Genomic DNA, 24,105 nt, shown 5'->3' on the forward strand with positions numbered 1-24,105 from the left:
TTACACTTTGGCGGGTTAAGCAAAATGGCGGCTTTGGGGGTGCGGAGTTAACGGAACTTACTCCGGGGCTAATGTGAAGGCGGCCGCTACCTAGAAAGAAACTAGGGGAGGCGTTTTATTTGCCTGTCTGTGACCGTGAGAAGAGCGCGTGGAGCTCCTTCCGTTGCTCGCGGAGTCTTCCCGCCGTGGGAGTTGGGAGGTCCGGCGGGGCGCCGGAGAGATGAGCAGCCCTTTCTCGCCTCCGGCCTGGGAGAAGGAACACTTCTGGCTCTACCTCTTGGCTCTGGGTTTCGATCCCGCGGTAAACGCCGCTGCCGGAAAACTTTCGACTCACCTCCGGCTGGGCGTGTAAGTGGAAGAGGCGACGGGACACGGCGGTTTTTTTTATTTCCTTTCTAGCATCTATATTGTCTCATTATTTATATCTCCCGCCAGTTTATCTCCCAGAGAAGCGGGAAGACTTTGCCCAGGAACTGGTAAATACTGCAGCCTGTACCCTTCGGTTATTCTATTTATTAGTTATAACTAATATATATATTAGTTATAATATGTATTACTTTATATGTACTATAATATAATGCATAGATATACATATAAATTCACATAGCCGCCTAACTCACAGCTGACTGGGTGGCTTACAGCATTAAAAATCTACAACAAAAACCCCAAAATTTTGCTATTATATTAATATATAGTAATATTACTACCTCATATTTCACTATTAAAAAGTTTTGCTATTAGTTCCTATGATGCTGGCAAGTTTTGTGTTAGCAACTTAGATTGGACAAGTTGTGGGAAGCTGCTCCATTAATATATTACAGGTAGTCCTGGACCTATGACCGCTATTGAGCTCAAAATTTCTGTTGGTAAGTGAGACAGTTGTTAAATGAGTTTTGTCCCATTTTACAACCTTTCTTGCCACAGTTAAGCGAATCACTGCACTTGTTAAGCTAGTAACATGGTTAAGTGAATCTGGCTTCCCCATTGACTTAGCTTGTCAGAAGGTTGCCAAAGGTGATCATGTGACCCCGGAACACTGTAACAGTCATAAATATGAACCAGTTACCAAGCACCTGGATTTTGATCATGTGACCATGGAGATGCTGCAACAATTGTAAGAGTGAAAAATGGTCATACGTCACTTTTTTTCAGTGCTGTTGAAACTTCAAACAGTCACTAAACAAACTTGTAAGTTTAGGACTACCTGTATTCCCCTTTCACTCCTGTGTTAGATGCTATCCCTGCTGTGGGAAAAAATATGCTATGAATTTATACTGGCTTGAAGGCCCATTGTCAAAACCAGGAGTGATCGATCCCTTCATGAAGTTTCAGATTGTTCACCATTATCAACCTCCAAATATTGGTTATATGAAAATAATTTAATAAATATTTAATAGTATTAGGAATAAAATAACATGGCATGAGATTGCGTTGCTTGAGGGTCCACCTTTCCTTGATTTCATCCATCTGTCTCACCTAGACTGAACAATATGGGTACGTTATGGGTCCTGTTTAAGGAGTTATTATTCTGCTATATTTGGCAGGATCTAAGTAGCAGGCCTTTTATGCTGTGGCCCCTGTGCTGTGGAAGTTTCTCTCCCCCAAAATGAAGATAGCATCATCACTTCTAGGCTTCCAAAGGTCCCTTAAGACCTGGTTTTGCCAGCAGGCCTGGAGAATTCTGGGGTCAGGTGAACCGATGAAGTGGCTGCATTACTATTAACATCCCTTAGCCCATTAATTTTGTTTTAGCTTTTTTAAACAGTAATTATTTTAGATATTTATTGTTTTAGTCTTGTATGCTGCCTATAGTCGCTTGTGAGATGGGTGACTATATAAATCACGTAAATAAAACTAAAGGCTACATTCGCTGGAAACTTGACCATTCAACCCGGAGGTAATATTGTCTCGCCACTAGCTTTGTCATTTTCAGAACTAGGGACTGGTGTGTAGCTGGAATGGAGGCCTGGAAAGATTGACTTTCTATCATTTATTGACAACTTGTTAAGCCCCAGCCATTTTACCACACTTGGATAATCCCGTTGACCCTTGGGGGTTGATACTGAGCACCTTGGGGAATCTTGATCAAAACCATCTCCTCTGTTACTTATATTGGGTGATATCATTTCCACATTTAAAACAAATCATGATGTTGTAATGTTGGTGATGTAGAATTTATTTTAAACTGTACGAATTTGAGAATGAATGTTTGCTCAAAGATGCATTGCTTTGGGAATTAATATTAGCCAAACTGTTGATATAGGAACATCGTCAGGAATTTTCCTATTCAGAATTAAACAGATTTTTCTTCCTGCTTCTACTGTAACTAATTATGGAATAACTTATATGTCTCTGTGCATGATTGAACTACAATTTTAGTCAGATGTGGAAAATATGAACAGTTTTTAGACTGTGTACATTTACCACTCTAAAGTGTTTATAAAAATTAATTCGGGAACAAGTGGCATTTGGCAGAACATTTAAGCTGGTGCCCATTTATACTAACCTGTGATTCGTAGTAAGATGCAGTCATGCTCTTCAAAAGAAACCAATCTTTTGCAAAGATTGTGTGTAGAATTGTGAATGCAGCATACTGAGTTTTTACATATGATGATAGTATAGCAGGAATACTGCTAGGGAAAAAGGGAGTTGATCCAATTAATTATCCTACAGTTGCATATGGAGTAATGATTTTTAAACTTTTTTTTTAAGGAACTTGTTTGATATACCAAACAAAGATGCATTTCACATTGTTGCGTGGTTCTTATTTTCAAAGCTGGACCGGTCACATTGTAATGAGGTTTTTAGGTGAGTGTAACATTTAATAAAATATGCTTTATTACTTAGTTTTTCTTAAAGTTACTTGCCAAGTTCATAACAAACTAAAATTATGATTATTAGGACTTGAGTAATCTTGCTATATGACTCTCCTCACTGGAGGAAATTGTTAGAATGATTCTCTCATGGCTCATCAAAATATTGTTGTCATTCTCTTATACCATAATGCCTCCTCTCTCCCCCCAAAAGATTAATATTTTCAATGCTACCCTATTCTATAACTTGTATTGAAGTGGAACTGGAAGCATGAAAGTATGTTATAATGTTGAAGATTCTTTTGCTGCTCCAAAAAAAGCAAAGAACTATGGCCAGGAGGAGCTCCATTCTGATGCTGGGAAGTCTTGCTGGAAGCCTTTATTCAAGAGAAATTCTGTATCACTGGTCCAGCCTTATTAGAATTATTCTAGACCTACAGCACAATGATGTATAGGTATTTTTCTCGTTGATAAGATGCTTCTATAGCAGTGATGGCGAACCTTTTAGAGACTGAGTACCGAAAAACTGACCCGCCCCCCGCCTGCCCACAAGGCCACTCACTGTCTCCAGGGCCCGCCCCAGATTGCCCAGGCAGCCCAGCAGCGCCATGGCGGCCACGCCCTCTGTCCACGCCTCGCAGCATCAACTGCGTGATGGGGTGTGAGGGCAGAGTCTTGTCTACACTGCCTGGTTGCCATGTCCTTGGCTGTGTTGCTCCGCGTGGGCCACGGCACGTGTGGCCACAGAAAGGGCTCCGAGTGCCACCTCTGGCACCCGTGCTATAGGTTCGCCACCACTGTTCTATGGTAAAAGCTAAGTAAATATGCAGTAACGCAATGTAGTTAAACTTTGCCAGGAACATTTTGTATTGCTCAGCTACCTTAAAACTATATCTGATTCCTTGCACATTTGTTGAAATTGTTCTCTTTCCTTTCCCTTGGAATGGAAAGATTTTGTTATCCTCCCTCAGATAAAAAGGCAGACTCTGAATTCAGGAAGCAATGCTATGAATGGCTAAAAAGGATATCAGTAAGTATTGGTAAGAATGAAAAGGTGTCCATATAGTAGCTTTATATGTCTCTCTCTCTCTCTCTCTCTCTCTCTCTCTCTCTCTCTCTCTCTCTCTCTCTCTCTCTCTCTCTGTGTGTGTGTGTGTGTGTGTGTTTGTGTATTTGTATGAGATTGCCTTTGAAAGACTATCTCTAAAATTTGTCACTGATGCTTGATGAGATATTTCTTGCTCTTATTACTGTCCTTTCTTAGGCAACCTGATGTTTTCTGGACACTTTGGACTAAAGCTCCTATTAGTCTCAGAACGAATGGCATCAAGGATTCTGACAGCCATACCTCGAGAATATTAATTTCTTCTCGTTGCCAATACTTTTTCAAATATAGTATTATGCAAGTATTAACCAGAAAAAAGTAACTAAAATGGAAAGCTAAGCAGCATTCAACAGAGAGAAATCACTTTGCAAGAACATAGAACAGAAGAGTCTCCTCTTCTTTTTAATTCTCATTATAGGTCTTATCTCCCCAGACCTGAAGATAGCTGACCAACAAAACTACTTTCCATCCAGGATCAATCATTAGTATCTGGTTATAGTCGTCTTCTGGAGACTCATTTGTGTTCTGTTAAATACAGGATTATATTCAGAGCTTGTTGAATAATAGTAGCATGAAAATGCAATCAGGGAATTCAAGCTAATTGGATTTGAGCAAAACCAAAGCTATTCTTTTAGCATGCTATGCAATTAAGATAATATGAAGAGAATTTGTGAAACATCCCTTTTGGCCCAGGAATGCTTATATAGTTGCCTTATGCAGGCCTCCGATGTCTAGCAAGGTAATCATAATTGTTTGTCAGATTTTAGTATGCTGGCTCTATTGCTTAAAGAGAACTTCTTCTCTAACTTCTTTAGAGCTTGAAGTTGATAGTACCAACTATAGTTCACTTGTGTATTTTTAAATCCCTAGGATGAATGTGGAAATAGTTTTCCTCCAGTTGTTGCATCATTATTTCTTTCTCCTGGTGGACCCAAATTCATTCATCTAATGTTCCACTTTGCAAGATATGTAATAATGCATCATATTAAAGTAGATTCTCTAGGTAAGAAATCATGGAAGAATGGGGGTTATTTTTGTACTGCTCTTAGGTTTACTATACTGTTTCGTTGGGGAAACAGAATTTTGGAATTTACTTTTTTATGGGAAATTCATGCTAGTGAGGAACTTCCTCACATAAAGCCACCTACCTCAGAAGGTTTTAAATAAACCGTGAAAGATCGTTGCAAGCAAAGAGCGGTCGATGGAATCCATCCAGCATTCTGTTGCAAGTACAAGATGTTGGGGGATCATCAACAATGATGAAAAAGTTTCTCCTTGGCATTTTTAGTTTTCATTTATTTAATTCAAATTAGACAGACTCAATTCCAAACGCATTCCAGGGAGTTCACAGTGTAGTAAACAATAAAAATAGAGAACAACCTGATCACTTTATACAAAATAAATATATTGAACAAAATAGAAATAAATACCAATAAAATTATAACTAAAATTATGAATTAAAATAATTAAAATACTAATAAATTACCACCTTACATGTCCAATTTAAAGTTTTGGTTATGACCTTTAAAGTTCTACATTAACATGCGTCTAGCTTACCTATAGAACTATCTTTGCCCATTACATCAGTCTGTCCCATCACCGGTGGAGCAGGAAAGGCATATTGTGAATCCCATCATTTGAAGAATTTCAACTGGCAGGGTCCAGGAAGAGAACCCTTTCGGCCATTGCCCCTGCCCTATGGAAAATTCCCCAGAAGTGAGGCTAGCCCCCCCCATTCTTCTGGCCTTTCAGAAACGTCTAAGGACCTGGCTTTGCCCCCTTGCTTAGGGCTCATGGAGGAGCACAAGATTGGGGGGTCTGGTCCCTCCTCCATCCTTATAATTAACTTTTAATGTTGAATTTTAACTATTATTTACCTCACATCTAAATTTTAGATTCCGTTTTTGGTTTCAATATTTTACTTGTATACCATCCAGAGCAGGGGTGTCAAACTCAATTTCACTGAGGGCTGCATCACCATTGTGGTTGCCCTTGGGGGGGCCAGGTGAGTGTGGCCAGAATGGGTGCAGCCTACTGGGTGGGCGTGGATGGAGTGGGTGTGGCCTACTGGGTGGGCGTGGCCAGCTCTACATCATTCTCGTCAAGGGTGTCTGTGGGGGCCTGGGCAGGAGTGGAACAGATCTGAGGGTCTCTGTCAGAAGGGGGTGGGACCAGGGCAAGTGCCAAGGCGTGGTCCACCGGGGCAAGTGCCAAGATGGCCACCACAAAATTGTACACTGGCTCTTGGCTGGCCAGGGCCAAGGCAGCGGGGGCCGTTCCCTCACTGTTTCCAGATGGCTTCGCGGGCCACATGAAACCACTTTGTGGGCCGCATCCAGCCCCTGGGCCTTGTGTTTGACATGTCTGACCCAGAGTGTCTCTGTGTGAGAGATGGGTGGTTTCTAAATTTGATAAAATGCAATAAGGGTGAAATGGTATTGGTGTTTTCCCATACTTATCACTACAAGATACTCCCAGATGTCAGCTTTTCCCTATATTTGGTCAGACTAGCTATGAGTCTTCCTTCGATGGTGCTTTAGGTTTCTCTTCTGACACTTGATTTTTCTTGAGTTCCTAGCTAAACCAAGGTGCACACCTGGGATTGGCACACAGAGAAAAGTTGCATACGGGTGGTATGTCCAAGGACTCAGCCATCTGCATATTCCAGGCATTAATTATGACCCTATTGCAGAATCCTTGCTAAATGTAATAATTTAATTGCACCTCAGCACTACAATTTTTTTAAATTACATATTTAAAAACAAAAAAATGATGTATATGATCTGTTATATTGGCACGCTCACACAGGTCATAATTTTCAAATATGGAAAGTACTTTGAAGATGAGCCTGATATTTTTGAAAAAAAAATATAATAATTTTGAAAAAATAATGGATAGGGTTATATGACAAAATCTAATGAAAGAACAAATACCTGTAACATTTAAATTATTCAAAAGGAAAAATAAATATATGATTCTCCAATGAGTTATTCAAATTAATGTGACTACCGGTAGCTGTACCTGCTGCCTGCTTGTGTGTTTGCTTTTATGGCACCAGATTTAAAGATTAGCTACTTCTGGAGCAAAATTGTATAGCGGAAGGTGAAGTGGGTTCTGATAAAATGTAATTTGTCAGCTTTAGCTTTGTATCATCTATGGAATTTGCCTGTACAGCAGGCTATTTTCATGGATTCATTGTAGGAAACGTTCAGAAGTGGGACAAAATATCAAAAGGTTTTAAAAATTGGAAATAATCGTTCTTCATTGAAGTAGTCCTGGGTACATTCTGAAATTATCAGACCACAGATAGATGAGGTTGTCCTGATACCATGCTTTCACCATAGTCATTCTTCTACCCTGCTTTTCTGCCTCTTGCTTGTTTGAGAGGCTTGGATGTCTTAAAACAGGGCTTTTCAACCAGTGGTACGAGTACCATATGTGGTACATTGGCACCTGGCAGGTGGTACACGACCATCCTGGAAAAGCGGTAGTGGGGGAGGGGAATGAGCTGAACCAGTGGCAGCACCGCACAAGCCTGAGCGAGAGAGGCTGGAGCTGCAGGGCTATCAGGGCTCAGCGGAAGTGCCAGGATCAGCGCCAGGCTCCAGCTGGAGCTCAGCGCTGATCCTGGTGCTTCTGCTGAGCCCAGAAGAAGCACTAATCAGCTGGAATCTTGCAGCATCTCCAGGGTCTTGTTATTTACATTCAGATGCTTGGCAACTGATTCATATTTATGACGGTCACAGTGTCCCAGGGTCATGTGAAGTGACTAAAACCTGCTGCAACCACCCAGCAGACGGATGGAATAGAAACCAAACACCCCCCACCCCACCTCTGCTGCTAATCCCCAACAGAAATGCTCACAACAATGAAAACCTTGAACAGGAGGAAGAGCACTGCTGGGTGGGCAGGCAGGTGTTTTGCTCGGCTGTGGCTTGGCGGGCACTTTTTTCAGTGCCATTGTAACTTCAAACAGTCATTAAGCGAACTGTTGTAAGTCGAGGACTACCTGTATCACTTTTTTCCTTTTTTTTTTTTTTTTTTGGTCATCAAGTTTTTAACACCTTGCTAGGCAACTGGTGGTACTCGGATATTGCCTAAAAGTGGTACAATGAGTGAAAAGATTGAAAAGCCCTGTCTTAAAATACTGCTGCCTTTTGGTGGTGGTTGAGTTCATATTTCCCAATGTAGATTCCGGAATCATTTTTTGTAGGTGCTGCCATACCCAATCCAGAAGCGGTGAACTTACGATCTCCAGACTTGACTATGGCTCTTGCAAAATGTCAAGTGGCACTGAACAGATTTTCACAGTGTCTACAGAAAGAAGATTTGATGATTCAAGAACTTCAGAAAAAAGCACTGTAAGTAAAGTGGCTACAAACGTGATCTGTAGATTATAAAGTTGTAGGCAAGATGTTGAATGTTACAAAACAGGATAGTTTGATAGGTAAGAGTCTATTTCAGATTATTCTCTTACTTGCTGATATTGAAAAAGATACTTGATAATGAAAAAAATTCAATTCATAATTTGAATTGTCAATAATTATTAATTGATAATATTTCATAGTTTTTTTTTTCATCCACAGAACTTAACTGGCTTGCTTTTTCTGTTCACAGTCTTTTTACTAAGCAAATCAGAGATTTAAGATACAGAAATATGGATCTGGACAAACGATTGCAAAAGCAAGTAATATTTTATTAGAATTGCATCTTATAGCTGATTTATGTTGTTTTCCTGTTTTCTTAAACAGCAATAGCATTTAGATTTATATACTGTCTTATATACGTAGTGCTTTACTTCACTTTCTGGGCGGGTTTCAATGTCAGCATTATTTGCGTATTGTCCCCAACTGTCTGGGTCCTCATTTTACCGACCTCAGAAGGATGGAAGGCTGAATCAACCTTGAGCCCTGTCAGGATCGAACTCCAGATTGGGCAGAGTTTGCCTACAATACTGCACTTAACCACTGTACAGTGGTTTAATAATAATAACAACAACATATTAGGAATGCAATTCCTATAAGATAAATATGACAGGCTACAAGTTATGAGCAACAGAGTTTTTAAATATGATACCCTCATTTATACGTCTGCTATTGCTATTCTCTTATCAGAAAAATAAGAACAGTTACAATATAAACATTGTTATCTTTAATAACTTTTGTTTGTTTGTTTGTTTGTCACTGTTTGGTTAGAATGGGGAAAAAAGTTGATTCTGGCCAGAGTAATAATGCAGAAAGAATTGAAAAAGTGAGTAGCTGTCAACAGGTTTTCAATAATCTCCATTTAACATTTATTTAGTTGCACATTTTTTTCTGCTTGATGAAAAATATTTTTGTTTTCCTCCAAAGGTTCGCTGTTTATGGGCAACAGTAATGGAAACAGTGACATTTTTGCAAAAAGAAAGAGAAGTAGTGGATTCAGTGGTAAAAGGTCATGTTGATCAGTATACATTAGATGGCACAAGTGTTTCTGTTAGCATTCCAAGGCCTCTGCTTCAAAAAGTAGAAAAAGAAATGTACAAAGTAAGTTTCTTGATATCTGTGCTTCTGTTCAGATAGTCAATATTTGTAGAATAATTGTTCTGCTTCTTGCTATCACTTGATTAATGCATCGAAATTGATTGGTTGATGCTATGATTGGTTAAAAAAATAGAGAAATTAATTGGAGACATTGTTAGATTGTAATAAAAAAAAAATACTTGAATACTTCCCAGATAGCATTTAAAGCACATGATTGGTAGTTTCAACTAATCCAAAATAAGCTCAGTTTTATTCCTGTAAAATTAAAAGATTTAGGAGTATTTCACCTGTTTGTATAACCAAAATATATGTTCTTTGAAACTATTTGGACACAAAAAGGAATATTTAGGAGAAAAGTTTAATTCCAGAGAATAATTTCTTATGACAAATAACATGGACAAGCATAAAACAGGATAGTTAAAGTTGGCAAAAAAAGTCTCTTAATGGGAAAATGTATAAAGCGCATTTTACTTAGCTTCTAATAGGCCTTTTCATAAGATAACATTTTAAAAGGTAGGCTTTCCTGGCTCCCTGTAACCAAATGTTTCAGTGCAAATATAGGAAGAATTAAATATCTAAGAATGACAGAAATCACCAGATTTGCTTACCTCTACCTTAAAGCTAAAACTATTCAAGCAAGCATTACAAAAGCAATGATTTTTAAGAAACAGACAGAGGGAAATTTAAGTTAATATGTGGCAAACTACCAAATAAAACATTCCTTTGTCTAACCAGTACTTCCTAGTCATTCTGGAGTTTTGCTTAGTTCCAGCAGAAGGGCTTGATAAACCAAGTAAAAAAAATGATAGGATCATTTGTGAGGATAATGCCAACTAGTGTGTGTAACTTTATGCCCTGTGCAAGACATTGCACACACAGTTATGCTCTTAATTCAGTAAATGCTAACCATTTTTTTTCTTTTTTAAAGTTTCCTGTTGGGAATGTGTATGAAATGGGAAAACTGAACATATTAACCATTATCCAATTGCTAACCAAAGCCTTGGAGTTATTGCTGCATGAGCGCCGGCATTATGACAAGAAAGCATTCAAAGTAGACCTTCAGGCTCTTGAAGGAAACACCAGATTCCAGAATGAGACTTTATTGGGGCTGAAGTCACTGAGGTAAGTTCAGAGGTCTCTGTTCTGTGGATTCAGCAGCCTTCCAAACAAACCTTTTAATAAAGATGTTATGGAATTACTTAAAACCATTAGGATTGTGCAGTTTGCATTTTACTGCTGTGTATTTTAATTCAATCCATACTGATTACTTAATATAAATAATACCTAAATCTGAACCAGGCAATTATCCATAATTTATTGATCCTAGTTTATTGGGCATCAGCTGCCTGGTGTCAACATTAGAGAAAATCTTATGCTTTAATAGTCTTTGTAAACTTAAAGTTGTGTTGGAAGAAAGAAAAGACGATGTAGATATATTACTCATTTTAGTCTGATTATGTAAACAAAACCTTGGAATTTTCTCATTTGTATATTGTGGCAAGTTCATAACATCCATATGATGATACACCAAGAACTATTTGCAGGTTTGTGTTATTAAAGTACAGTTAACTCTAACAAACAAACACACTCTTCAATTGCTAGTTTGTGAGAAATATTCTTGTCAAATTTCAGGGGGGAAAATATTGTGATCTTTAATGGACTATTAAATATATTTAAGGACAAGCTTTGCTGGTTGCCATTTAGACTTTTTACAGCATTTATTAGTTTATCATTAGGTGCAATGTTGTTTTCTTTTTCCTGGGAAACATGGATTGTGGTATATTGTAACTAATATAATGTTTTAATAATGTTTTCAGAGCCAATGGTTTGTGTGATAGGTCAAATACTACCAGCATGTCAGCAGAATACATGAATTTGTCTCCCTATTGTAACTAAATATTGTAACTTTAGATATGCTGCACAGCAATGTTTTTCATTATCAGGAATTTTAAGGCACAGTCTGTTGACTTCTGGCAGAAGTTCAGAATTATGGTAGTTAAAATCCACAGAATTTAAAGTTACTGAGGTTGAGAAACAATGCTGAAGACGATTAGGATCCAGAGGAGATTTGGAACACGTACAAATTTTAGAAAATTGTACTGCAGAAATGATGTCACCTTCTTAATACTGAATGCAGCCTGTTGTGTTTTTATAACAAAACAAATGCACTTGAGCAAATGATTTTATTTGTAAAATCTTTGATTCAGCTAAAAATGTTCCAATATTCTTGTTAACAATTTTTCCATAGGCAAAAATTAAAATGTAATGATCATATCTCAGTAACTCAATCAATTGTTGAAAAACAACAGGAATGGCACTTGAAGTGGAAAAATTATCTTGGCCAGTCACCTTTTCATTTAATTAAGGATCCAAACCCTGTAAGTATATGTTTGATAGGTAATGTATTGAACAAGAAGGAATATATTCATCTTGAGGATGTTTTCAGTATATAATCCAAACAAATTTTGACTTTAAAAGTTCCAGTAGGCATGTCCCTGTGCTCTGTATGAATTGTTTGTTAAGGTAAACACAGTGCTAAGATCTTTAATACCATAATTACTTATTTCATGAAATAAATAATTATGGCATAAAAGATCTTAGAACTCATGTCATCTGGTATATCACAGCTTAAAATTGGTTAAAAGCATAAGAGTGAAGGAACTAGAGGCAAAACACAGCAGATATCCAATCTTTTGAACTTAAAATAGACTGGCTTTCTAACTTATTTTATTTGTGTATGTGTATTTGAATTCTAAACATTTCAATATATTATTTTTTTTAAAGGCACTTGATTTATTACCCGCTATGTCTCCTCTTTCTTTTACTCCGGCTACTGAGGAAGCGTATAAAAGCAGTGTCTTCAGTCAGTACCCTGCATTAATTCCAGGTAAATACTAAGATTCTTTACAAACCTATCCCCATGATCTTTAGTATATAGATATTATATACAGCCTTTCTGACATAGCACTATGTTAATTTAAAGGGCAATACAGGTAGTCCCCTACTTACAAACAGGCATTTAACAACATTTTACAGTCATGAAAGCTACAGAAGGGGTGGTTTATGATTCATTAAGAACTTCTGGACATCATAAAATGTCACACCATTCTTCCTTTAGTCACATGACCATATTTCAGACACATTTATGTTTACGTTTATGACCAGTTGCCCTGCGATCATGTGATCACCCTTTGCAATCCTGCTTCGCCCACTTCCTAGAATTGTTTTTAAAAGAGTATAAATAAAAACAGAGAGATGTTCCTGTTGACATTCCACATTTGGAATTTCAAAAGACTTTTGACAAAGGTTCCCATCAAATTTAGCAATTGTGGGTTAAAAGTACCTGCCATTTTATGACTTAGTAACAATATAAAAGGAAAACCACAAAACAGATATACAAGGACAAAGAAATGGAAGCCCCTTAAAGATGTGGGGTTGGGACTGTTTCTTTTTACGTTGTTTGTCAGTGATCTTGCTTAGAGACAAAGCAATAAATTTGCTGAGTTTTTGTATTAAGCCAACCACTCGTGGCCATACAAAACTCCAGAATGATTTCTTTAAACAAGGAAAAACAGTTAAGTAGCAAATATACTTCAATTTAAATAAGTGTGAAATGATTTACATTGGAGCACTCCTCTTAACTTCACATATAGATGATAGGATTGAGCTGTCTATAATAAATTACTTGGTCATACCGATTGCTCAATGAATATATTAAAGTGTGGCAGCTGTGAGAAAAGTGATTGTGATGCTGGGGATTGTTAAACAAAGGGAAGGTAAGTACATTTCTGGAAAAAAATATAGATTTGGAAAAGGAATTGCCAAATTAATTAGGACAAAAGGCTAGAATTTGGGGGACTCTTAAGTTAGAAAAAAAAGATAACTGACTGTAGAGTATATGATTGTATGTATAAAATAACATGGTAAACATAAAGATAACTTTCCTTTCTTAAAACACTAGGATTGATAGTTATCCAATGAAGCTAATTAGAAGATGATTTAAAACAGACACAAGGTAGTACTGCTTCACACAGTGTAAAATTAATCTGTCAAATGAATATGTTTGCTTAACAACTGCGGCACTTGCTTAATGACCACCCCAAAAAAGATCAGTTCTGGTCACATGGGTGTCTCAGTTTATGACTGTTAACGAACTATGACCATAATTCTGGGCTCAATTATGGTTGTAAATTGAGGATTTATAATAGGAATATGTACCTGCAGTAGCAGAGGGGGAGGATTTTGACAACTGAGAGGGTTTCCAGGAAGAGACCCAGATCAAGAGACTGCGCAGTCTAGAGCTGGAGGGAGGAAGAGGTGCAGGGTAAGGACAACCTAGAATCTCTGAATATATCTAGTAGCTTAGAAAATTATAGCTTTAGTTTGGTAAGATTGTGACTATTACCGTATATGCCGGCATATTAGGCGACCCGGTGTATAAGACGACCCCCGTCTTTATAGCCGGGCCGCATTCCTAGAACGTCGTCTTATACGCCGGAAACTACCAGTATTTCCGGCGTATGACTCGGCGTATAAGACGACCCCCGTCTTTGGCGCCAATTTCAGCGCTCGCGGAAGTCGTCTGATACGCTGGCATTTACGTTAGGTGTAGGCCAGGGGTAGACAACCTTGGCTCTTTTATGATTCGTGGACTTTAACTCCCAGAATTCCCGAGCCGGCATGGCTCATCTTGGAAATCTCTCCCTTTCCCCTCAGCATGGCTGGCTCAGGAATTCTGGGAGTTGAAGTCCATGAGTCATAAAAGAGCCAAGGTTGCCTATCCCTGGTGTAGGCAAATAAAAGGATTGGACTCGATTGGATTTCACTATCTCATCTTTGGGCTTGGGTCTGATAGGACTACCCTTAAATACAACAATATTTCCTTAGAACTAGTGATATGGTAAATATTTATATTATTAAGTAAACACAATTCTTGATTCACTTTTGAAAAATGTATTTAGATTCGACCAAAAAGAATGTTCAGGCAAATGAATTTGCAACAGTTGAGAAGACACTGGGAAATGAAGATTATTCAACAAAGACAGTAACAGAAAGGTATGATTTTAATATGTCCTTGTATAGAATAGTAGCATATATTAACATTGTATAAATAACATGGGACCACGCCTTAGAAAGAATTAGAATGTAGATTTAGATTATAGGTGATTCTCTAAATGGAAGCATAGCTAGATGCATCTGTATCAGAAGATAAAAACAGAATTCAAATTGTACCTCAGAACATATACTGCAAAGTGTTAAAACTAGATATTGATTTTATATTTTTTTTCTTCATCTTTTCTCTTGGGTCCAGGAGATGTAAATCTTTCTTTCTAGCTAACTCTAATAAGTTATCTTAAAATTGCAACATAATGTTGATATATTGTATGCAGGAATCATTGCTAACATTTTTGTGTGTGTATGCTTTTATTCCTGATATATGCACACAACTTGCATGCATGGGAAGCTGATACTCAAGTAGAGAAAAGCTTTGCTCTAATTGTCACAAGCTCTCCCTATAACAATATTGCCTTTTGATGACCGGGATGAATTGAGAGAAATTGTAACGGACAGATACGGGGCATATAGGTTTTAGCGGCTGTACAGGTACATGCTTTTTAACAGTGTACATTTAATAATAAGGCTTTCTTATATTTTTAGGACCTTGAAACTTGCCCCACATTCCGAAAAGGTAATCCACCATTTTCATTGGTCCTAGTGGAATCTTATATTAACGGTTGGCCCATCTTTTCTTGAGCCTAGATACTAGATATGCAATGAAAATGAAAATGCAGTTGTTGCAAATATAAAATATTGGTCTACACTTGCAAGCTCAATTTTCATTTTTTTCCCCTCTCCCTCAGACATCAAATGTCGAAACTCCCAAGAGGACTGATAATTCACGGTTTCAAATCTTAGAGTATAAAGGAAGACATTCTAGACAAAGAGAAAGTGGGAATAAAAGACAAGCTGATCCAGTTAGAACACATTCATCAGCTAAAAATGAAGATCCTTTAAAGAAAGCCCAAGAACAGCTGGCTGAACAGGTAAAGAGTATGTTAAACAGATAAACGTTAGTAATTGCACAATCTGAAGTTTTTTGAGGATGCTCATTTACATAAAAAGCAAAGAGCTTGATGGGCCATAAGTAAAAATTAAAAATCCAATATTTTTATCAGACAAGTCAATGCAAGGATAATATCTATGTTATTAAAAATGTAGAATATTATGTGGTACTCGGTGCTGGTTACCTACTTGCAGGACAATCTGCTGGAGAAACATACTTTCCCCAGCATTTTCCATCCTCTTTCAGAGGGTTGAAAAATAGCCCAGAGCATATCTGAGGGTTCAAGTGAAAATCATGAAGAATCTGGCAGTATCATAATGTCTGTAGTTTCTTAGGTTATGCTTGACTTAATTTGCATTAACTATAATGTTTGCCTTTCCTTGTGTACTCATTTCATTTTTTTAATTATGCAACATCGAATCACACTTTAAATAATAAAACAGATTCTAAAATTAAGGGAAACTCAGGATAAGCAGAGTAGTAGATGCCAAGGAAGGGGGCAAGAGGCAGGTTAATTCCCAAGGATAGTGTCAAGCACTGGGGAAATCTGGAGATTCAGGCAGTTCAAAATGAATATAAAGATTTATTGCAAACTTAAGCTCTTTACAAGAATCTGACCAACTGACTGTTAAGGGAAATGAGCAGGAGATAAGAGAGGCATTCAGGGTGGGCTGTAGTTAGATCTCTTGTGGGCACGGGATGGATAATAATCAATGATATTTTTTAAAAAATAAAAAAAATCAGATTTTTTTTTGTTTAAATCAGATTTTTTTTATTTAAATTGGATTTTCTTTAAATCAGATTTTTTTTATTTTTATATCAAATTTATTTTATTAAATTGCCTTTGGAGTAAAAATCTATCTAAAGATAGTTTTCTATTTAAGATACATTAATAATTTAGTTTATTCAGCATGAAATGGAGCTTAGTTATGCAGCATGAGGCTGTACATTCTGCAATATTTACATTTTTGGTAAACTCATTCAATGAATCCAAGCTCTGCAAGCTGAGATAACATGCACTGCATTGATGCATTCATACAATTTCACAGTAACCATGAGATAAATCATAAAACAAAGTTCAGGAATATTCCTTTATCCCATTGTTTTGCAAATCTATGTACACTACGAGTTGTATGATTGTTTGAAGAGAAATGCATCTGTACCAGGCTCTAAGTGTTTTAATTAAATAAAAAAAAATTGAGTTCTCCAATGATGTATGGTTATCCTATTAACCTAAAATCGGTTCTGGTATCGCTGTTTTACTAACCTGACAGCTTATTATTCTAAATAGGAAACCTTCATTTTGTTTGCAAATAATAATATTAAAAGATTCTAACTACCAGCAAAAATGAGTCCTTACATTTAAAGAGTACCTGTTATTTTAGATCCATCATGGCAGCACCTGTTAGCAGGCATCCGCTCACCTGCTGCCTGCTACGTCCCTCACCTTGTTGTGTCACTGCCACATCACCAGCCATCCCATTAAAGTGAATGGGACTGTTGGTGAGTCAACAGCGGGTCAGAGAAGGAGCCACTGCAGGATAGAGATGACAGTTGCTCTTTAAAAATTCTGATTTAAATTGAGTTGATTTAGATCAAGCCTTTTTACCAGTGATTTAAATCGTGATTTAAATCAAATCCACCCTGTGTAGGCCTGAAGGGACTTGTGACTTATGACACCTTTGACCTCTCCCTCAGGCTCATCTTGGTCATCTACAGCTAGCATATTTCAGCAGTGTAGCTGTGGCTTGTCTCTCTTAAGCATGTATATTTTCTTGCAGGTGGCAGATGTAGTAATATCTGATTCAGCCCAGAACACTGGGAAGGATGTAGGGGATCTGATCAGTACCTTAATCTCAAATCCTTTCTTAACAAGGAAACAGATTCCACGGACTCCAGAAAATCTGAGTGAGTATTCATAATGTTACATTGCAGTACATTCGGTCATCCTGAAATTGATATGGGTTTACAGTTTCTGAGGATATGATTTTGCTTATGGTTATGGTATATAGTCAAACAATACGGCACACTAAAGCACCCCTCAAAATGAAAGTTCCAGTGGAGTATTTTTGAAACTTGGCATTATGCCCATTTTCACATTTTGTTTATTTTTACTGTTATTTTTGTGAACTACTGTGTTTCTCTATTTTTGTCTTCTCTTCCATTGATTATCGCTGTCAGGAATAAAAAAGACCAACTAGTGCCAGCAATGCATCTATTTGTATGATAAAGCTTCTTATAGATCTCCTATATATTAGCTATTGGTATATTGCTAGTACAAGTGGACTTTCTAAAATATAGAACTTTGGGCTAAGCAACTTCCTTCTAGCGGATTGGAACATGGGAGCTGCAGTGCCTTACTCTCCTTCCCTTCTTTCCTGCCCCAAAAGCCCTTCCTTCAGATATTTGTTCCAGGTAATTCTCGAGTTATGAATGAAGTGGAGCCTGCCCATTCCATTTGTAACTCGAGAATTCGTGCGAGTGAATCTCGTACCTCGAACAAGATCACTTCCTGCTTGTTAACACATGCCATCAAAAGTGCACAGGGGATATCAGGGTAGAGAAGGCCATGGAGGGGCCTAGTAATGGAACACACCCCAAAGACCTCCCCGACTCATTAAGATACCTCATGCTTCCCTCTCCCTTCCAACTGCGCCAGACTCACTTATCTTGAAAAGATCCGTCTCTACCGCGGGTTCTGCCTTTGAGGGAGAGGAGAGTCGATGGAAGCTCCTGGGTGCCTGTAATATCGTATGAGGAGACCTGACAGCCTGCAGGCTCCGTATGCCTGGAATGGGGCACTTGGGAAATGGAGCCTTCTGCTCTGTTTCTAAGAGCGCATTGGGGCCACGCAGAGCAGCAGTGTTTGTGATTTTGGGACTTGCTCGTAAGTAATAGGGGGTACTTGTCGCGTAACTTCAAATGAGTGTTAAGTAAATGCTCGTAACTCAGGGATTACCTGTATATTGCCCCACTGGATTGTCAGAGGAAAAGACCTACTAGAACAGTGGTTCTCAACCTTTTTATAGCCGTGACCCCAGTTGTAAGTCGAGGACTACTTGTATTTCCCTGCCCGGGAACGCCGCGCATGCGTGGTGCTGCCCCCTGCGCCGGCTGAGGCATAGCTGGCAAGGGGCGGCGGCAGGCAGGCCCAGGTGCTCCTGGGCGGCCGCGGCAGCGACGGCGCAGGGCGACCACTGACTGGGCCACCAGCTGGCCCAGCCCAAGGCAGACAAGGCACCCGCCAGGCCCCACGCGTGCCAGCAACACTCCCTGTGCCTGCTGCTGCCTGGCTAGCCTTACCTTGTCTGCCGCCCATTTGGGGCGGTGCAGGCAGGCCCAGGCGCTCCCGGGCGGCCGCGGCAGCAACCCTGCCTACGCCCACCGGCCTCCCACCCGCGGCCCTCTTTTACTTACTTTTTAGTTGCTCAGCAGGGAGGGAAGCTTTCCAGACTGTTCGCCTTGCAGCACCGTTTGCAGACTGGGGCTTTTGGCGGGCTCAGCAGGGCAGAGACAGCCTGGACAATTCCTATTGGCTTTTGAAAGCCAATAGAATTAGACTCTGTTCAAGAGAGTCTATTCTATTAGCTTTCAAAAGCCAATAGAATAAGAGGGAGTAGCTAAGGTGGTCGCTCGCTCTAAGGAAAAGGGGAAAAAAAATGGTGGAACAAATGGCGGACCGCGTTGTTTGGCGACCCCCGTGAAGTGGTTGTTTGACCCCAAATGGGGTCGCGACCCACAGGTTGAGAACCGCTGTACTAGAAGACAAGATCCTAACAGTTCTCAAATAGTAGAAAGCATTAGCTTCTTCCCGTTAACTATGATCCTCCCAAAGAGAGTAAATAAGAATTATATTCAGATCTCTTACCCTATTTTCCCCCACCTTGGCCAGACCATCTAGGCTCCCATTAAGGAAGTCAAGACTGTTTATAATCCCCCATCAGAAGGATGTGTGTCAGCCTGTCTTCTGTCTGTCTCTGATGAGCAGAAAACCTGTTAACATAAGCCTCTTCTCATAAGGTACAAAAAAGAGCTTTATGTACTGTATATTGCTTCCCTGTTGCTTTTTAGTGATATAGTAGAGTCTACTAGTATTGCTGTCACTAAGCAATGCAGAAACAGGATATTGCACTTTATGAGCAATATCACTTAGCAATGGAAATTCTGGTCCCAATTACTAACGTAACCCGAGGACTATCTGCAGGCAAAAAGGGCCTTCTACTTGGCAGTTTCTAGAGTTACCACTAATATATAATAAAAGTCAAATGTGTATCCTCGATCTTCCTCTTTGTTTGTTTGTAAAGTTATTTCTTCAAGTCGGCAAAGAGATGAAATAAAGTGTTTGCGAAACGGATCTTTCAGTATTGTGGGTAACAGGTGACAATCAGAGTTCGGTAGCACATTTTATGATTAACAGATTTTAAAAGCTTGAATGAAATGCAGCTTATTTCATCAGATGCATAGAGTGGCTAGAGGGGTGTAGGGTTTAAATTGGGGTGGGGTTGGGGGTAGGAGACAGACGGGGATTTTCCAGTAGTCATAGCTGAGAGCTGCAATGCTGTTGTATGTGACAAACAGAGCAATACAAGTATAATACCTTTACATTCAGAGATGGGCATTTACAAAGAAACCTTTTTCTCCAAATGTCCACGGAGATTCTTAATCATCCAGGTCATAGTTGTCTCAGAGGTGCTTTTTTTTTTTTTTTTTTTCCAAAAGGCAGCTGGACTTTTCTTTCCTTGGGGAAGAAGAAAAAAAAAATTGCTTGTCATCCAAGAAAGCTTCATCAATTGTGATTGGATGATAGGGAGGATGGAAGAATTGGGGGGGGGGGTTGTAGTAATATGGTCAATTAGCACTCTCCCTGAGAGCCATTATGGCCACTTGGGAGTTTATCTGTGCCCTCCAGGTCACCTGAATCAGATTGCAATTGGTTGTGGAGTCTTCTTGGAGCTGCTGAAAGGGCTGCGTTGTGGTGTCTTATTCCTCTTCTGTTGAGGGAGGGCTGTTCTATTCTAACATACACGGATTATTCCTTTACCCCTGTTTCAAACCAAGGGTCTTCTCTACCCAAAATGTGGACAAAAGATTTTATATTTCCTCCAAGTTACAGTGCTCTAAAAATCTATGTCCTAAGGCAGGGCTATGCAACCTTGGCTCTTTTATGACTCATGGACTTCAGGAATTCTGGGAGTTGAAATCCACCAGTCATAAAAGAGCCAAGGTTGCCTACCCCTGGTCTAGTGGTTGAGGCATCAGACTAGAAACCAGGAGACTGTGAGTTCTAATCTCGCATTAGGCGTGAAAAACCAGCTGGGTGGCCTTGGTCCAGTCACTCTCTTTCAGCCCAACCCACCTCACAGAGTTGTTGTGGGGGAAATATAGGCCCTTCCAGTCTCAGGTAGAGTAGAGGACGATCCTGTAACTCAGGATGATACAGTATGTAGTTGGCTATGACTGACTCAGGAATTCTGGGAGTTGAAGTCCACGAGTCATAAAAGAGCCAAGGTGGCCTACCCCTGTCCCGAGGGAATGTTTTCTTTTAGTATAGTTTCAAAGGTGGTGTGTAGAAGGAAGAAGTAAATTTTTAGAAAAAGAAAATTATAGTACTGTACTTAATCTTTTTATCACTCATTTTCAGTTACAGAAATTAGAAGCTCATGGAAAAAGGCTATTGAGACCGAACCACCTTCAAGTGAGGCTTTGCCTCATTCCGAAGCAACGGAAAAGTTCTCGCCGAATACAGTTCCTGCCTTCAGACACCGTGTGGATTCAAGTCTGACGTGGCTTTTGTCGCCTGTGGAGCCTCCGGGTAGTTTGCAGCAAGGCATTACTGACGAATCGCTGAGCCACCAAGAGGCTCTTAGGCCACGGGATGAAGTGATTTGCAAGAAAGAATTGTCCCTTGCTGCTCCAGGTCAAGTGGAAAACCTGGAACCCGTCTTCAAGACTCTAAATCAAAGTGCAGATGAGGTAAGCTGTGGCTCTGGCAACCATACTGGATCAGAGGCTTTGTCACACAGCGCGGGTCAGAATTCTACGATCTGTGCAACTTTGTTGAGGGATGCTTCTCAAGCAATGGGCAGTACTGGTTCTGAAAGCCATGACGTTATCCAGCTAGGCATACTTCAAGAAACTCTCCCAGAAGAAGGAGGCTCCATCAGTCTTAATAGCATCCATGATTTGGATGACTCAGGAGAAGAAAACTCCAGAGACGGCAAATATGTGACAGATTGTCTGCCAGGAAATGAGTGCACGTTAGATTTCCAGTCTATTCTAAATCGGTACGAAGCGCTGAAAAAGACTCTACATGATCACCCACCGGTTCCTGGAAAGCAAATGCCAAGGTGCAGATCAGAGTTTAACCTCAGACCAGCAAGCCTGGAAATGAAGGATGTGCTTAGCCCTTTGGGAAAACCTTACGCGTCTGATGCAGAACATGTCAGGAAATCCTCACCCCTGAGTCATCTTGAAAGAAAGAATAGCTTCTCCCCTTTATTTGCATTTTCTCCGCTGCAGCTGAGAGAGGGGAGAGACATGCAGGATCGAGGAGACGTATTTAATAAACGGAAAGGTTAGTGCATCCTTCAAACTGTAGGTGGAAATGCAGCCAAATTCTGAGTGTTGGGGAAATGGCCGCACTTTTTAATGTGAAACTTGGAGCGCCCTCTTAAGTGGAAATAGATGCTGCGCACTGCTGGTGATCTGCTAGTGCAGGATGCAAGGGATGGCGCAGCATTCAATGCATAAATCAGCTCATAAGTTGTGCAAAATGGCCTATGTTCAAAGAGGACTTGAGGAACTGCACATCTAACTGATCATGTCCAAGTAGCTTCTGGTTTATAGTGCTGCCCAAATCCCTGTATATTATATCACAGTGTTTAAATTAAGACTAGGTCATTGTTCCATGCTAACTAGTTCTAGTAAAGAGGTTGCCATGTTTTAACGAAGATTGGCTTTTAAAGTTTATTCTTGGGATAAAGTTTTTAACAGAATTGGAAGGGACCTTGGAGGTCTTCTACTCCAACCTCCTTCTCAAGCAGGAGACCCTATCCCAGGGGTAGGCAACCTTGGCTCTTTTATGACTCGTGGACTTCCACTCCCAGAATTCCTGAGCCAGCTGTGCTGGCTCAGGAATTCTGGGAGTGGAAGTCCACGAGTCATAAAAGAGCCAAGGTTGCCTACCCCTGCCCTAGACCATTCCGGACAAATGGTTGCCCAATCTCTACTTAAAACCCTGGAGTGTTGGACCACCAATTTGTGGAGGCAAGTCATTCCACTGATTGTTCTCACTTACAGGAAATTTCTCCTTAGTTTCTAGGTTGGTTCTCTCCTTGATTAGTTTCCGTCCGTTGCTTCTTGTCCTGCCTTCAGGTGCTTTGGAGAATAGGTTGACCCCCCTCTTCTTTGTGGCAGCCCCTGAGATATTGGAACACTGCTATCATGTCACCCCAGTCCTTCTTTTCACCAGACTAGTGACTTTTATCATATTTAATTAACTAATTAACTAGTGAATTTAATCATAATTAATTAGGGCTTTGGCATGAGATGCTTCTTAAGGAAAATTCAGTCTATCCCTGAATTTAAAATACATTTTTAGATAATGGCTATATTGCCCTTCATAGAACTAAAACTACAGTGTCTGTGAAAATAATCCCTCTGTACTTGATAGTTGGAGATTTCCATGGGGGATTCTTTAAAATAGATTTTTACCCTGTGCACAATCCATGTACATACCTAAAAAAAACCCCTATTTTAAAATAGGTTTTAAAAAGGATGCGTTTCTCTTTCAGAAAAATAATTTGAAGATGGATAACAAAAGAGCCCTCAACTGCGAAGATGAAGTCATTCCACGGTTTTATAATCATGATGCACTGACTTGAATGGAATACTTCATGAGATAAAAGTGTTTTTGCAAACCTCAACTTTTAATATTAGTGTTAACTAATCCTGACTAGGCTTCTTGCACAGTTTTATAAACTTAGATAATTTTGTATTATCAGTGATGAAAACAGTACAGATGAATTGAGATATTTTAAGAATAGCCACAAGGAGACCTTTATGTGTTAAAGAAACAGCAATGAAATGTCTTATCTAAGTATAGGCTACCATATTTAGTTCAGATTTTGGAAGATAAACCTCGTTTGACTCCTCGGGGAATCTACAGATGATGTACCTTTGGTAAGCAGTTGAGTAAATCAAATGTCTTTTCATATTTCATCTTTTCCCCACATCTGGGAAATAAGAAGCATTTTAAGAATAAATTGAATGAGTGGTGCAGATCAACTCCTTTGTAAATTGTATCCAACAGTGTCCGTTTTGCAGTGGAATAGAGAGAGAGAGAGTAGACTAGTGAAACTAAAGAATTATTCCCGGTATAAACCCCACATCTGTTCTAGAGATTTGGGAATCCTGTAGAACAGGGTTTCTCAACCTTAGCAACGTTAAAATGGGTGGACTTCAACTCTGGGAATTCTGGGAGTTGAAGTCCACCCATCTCAAAGTTGCCAAGGTTGAGAAACATTGCTATAAAACAGTGTTTCCCAAACTTGACAATTTTAAGGCATGTGGACTTCAACTCCCAGAATTCCACAGCCAGCA

At 39.4% G+C, this 24,105-nt stretch overlaps 1 protein-coding gene and 1 non-coding gene across 4 annotated transcripts; both read left to right on the forward strand.

Annotated features, from left to right (window-relative positions):
• HAUS6 (HAUS augmin like complex subunit 6) lies at positions 1 to 24,044 on the forward strand. Of its 3 annotated transcripts, none has more exons than XR_005553703.1 (17): positions 1 to 348; positions 2,713 to 2,808; positions 3,765 to 3,843; positions 4,789 to 4,921; positions 8,132 to 8,279; positions 8,536 to 8,601; positions 9,114 to 9,168; positions 9,270 to 9,443; positions 10,369 to 10,562; positions 11,689 to 11,818; positions 12,225 to 12,327; positions 14,402 to 14,495; positions 15,099 to 15,129; positions 15,302 to 15,484; positions 17,286 to 17,412; positions 19,397 to 19,524; positions 21,146 to 21,271. XR_005553703.1 is itself a non-coding variant. In XM_039319425.1 (17 exons), the coding sequence occupies exons 1-17, from the start codon at positions 221 to 223 to the stop codon at positions 23,303 to 23,305; spliced, it is 2,682 nt and encodes an 893-aa protein (XP_039175359.1). In that variant the 5' UTR covers positions 1 to 220; the 3' UTR covers positions 23,306 to 24,044. The 3 variants fall into 3 exon arrangements, 2 of the variants coding, with proteins under 2 accessions (XP_039175359.1, XP_039175360.1); XM_039319425.1 differs by lacking the exon at positions 19,397 to 19,524 and adding an exon at positions 23,298 to 24,044 and having other exon boundaries at positions 21,146 to 22,078; XM_039319426.1 differs by lacking the exons at positions 1 to 348; positions 2,713 to 2,808; positions 19,397 to 19,524 and adding an exon at positions 23,298 to 24,044 and having other exon boundaries at positions 3,765 to 3,853; positions 21,146 to 22,078.
• Positions 14,898 to 15,028, forward strand: LOC120297147. The gene has a single exon (XR_005553705.1).
• Positions 24,045 to 24,105: the final 61 nt, after the last annotated feature.

Source organism: Crotalus tigris, unplaced genomic scaffold (assembly GCF_016545835.1).
Source record: "Crotalus tigris isolate CLP2741 ecotype Arizona unplaced genomic scaffold, ASM1654583v1 scf7180000023589.2044511, whole genome shotgun sequence".
Taxonomy (NCBI): Eukaryota; Metazoa; Chordata; class Lepidosauria; order Squamata; family Viperidae; genus Crotalus; species Crotalus tigris.

Coding starts and splice junctions, on each gene's coding strand:
- HAUS6 (XM_039319425.1), top strand. CDS start 221: ATGAGCAGCCCTTTCTCGCCTCCGGCCTGGGAGAAGGAACACTTCTGG. Junction 2,809..3,764: donor CATTGTAATGAGGTTTTTAG/GTGAGTGTAACA, acceptor TGGAATGGAAAG/ATTTTGTTATCCTCCCTCAG. Junction 3,844..4,788: donor AATGGCTAAAAAGGATATCA/GTAAGTATTGGT, acceptor TTAAATCCCTAG/GATGAATGTGGAAATAGTTT.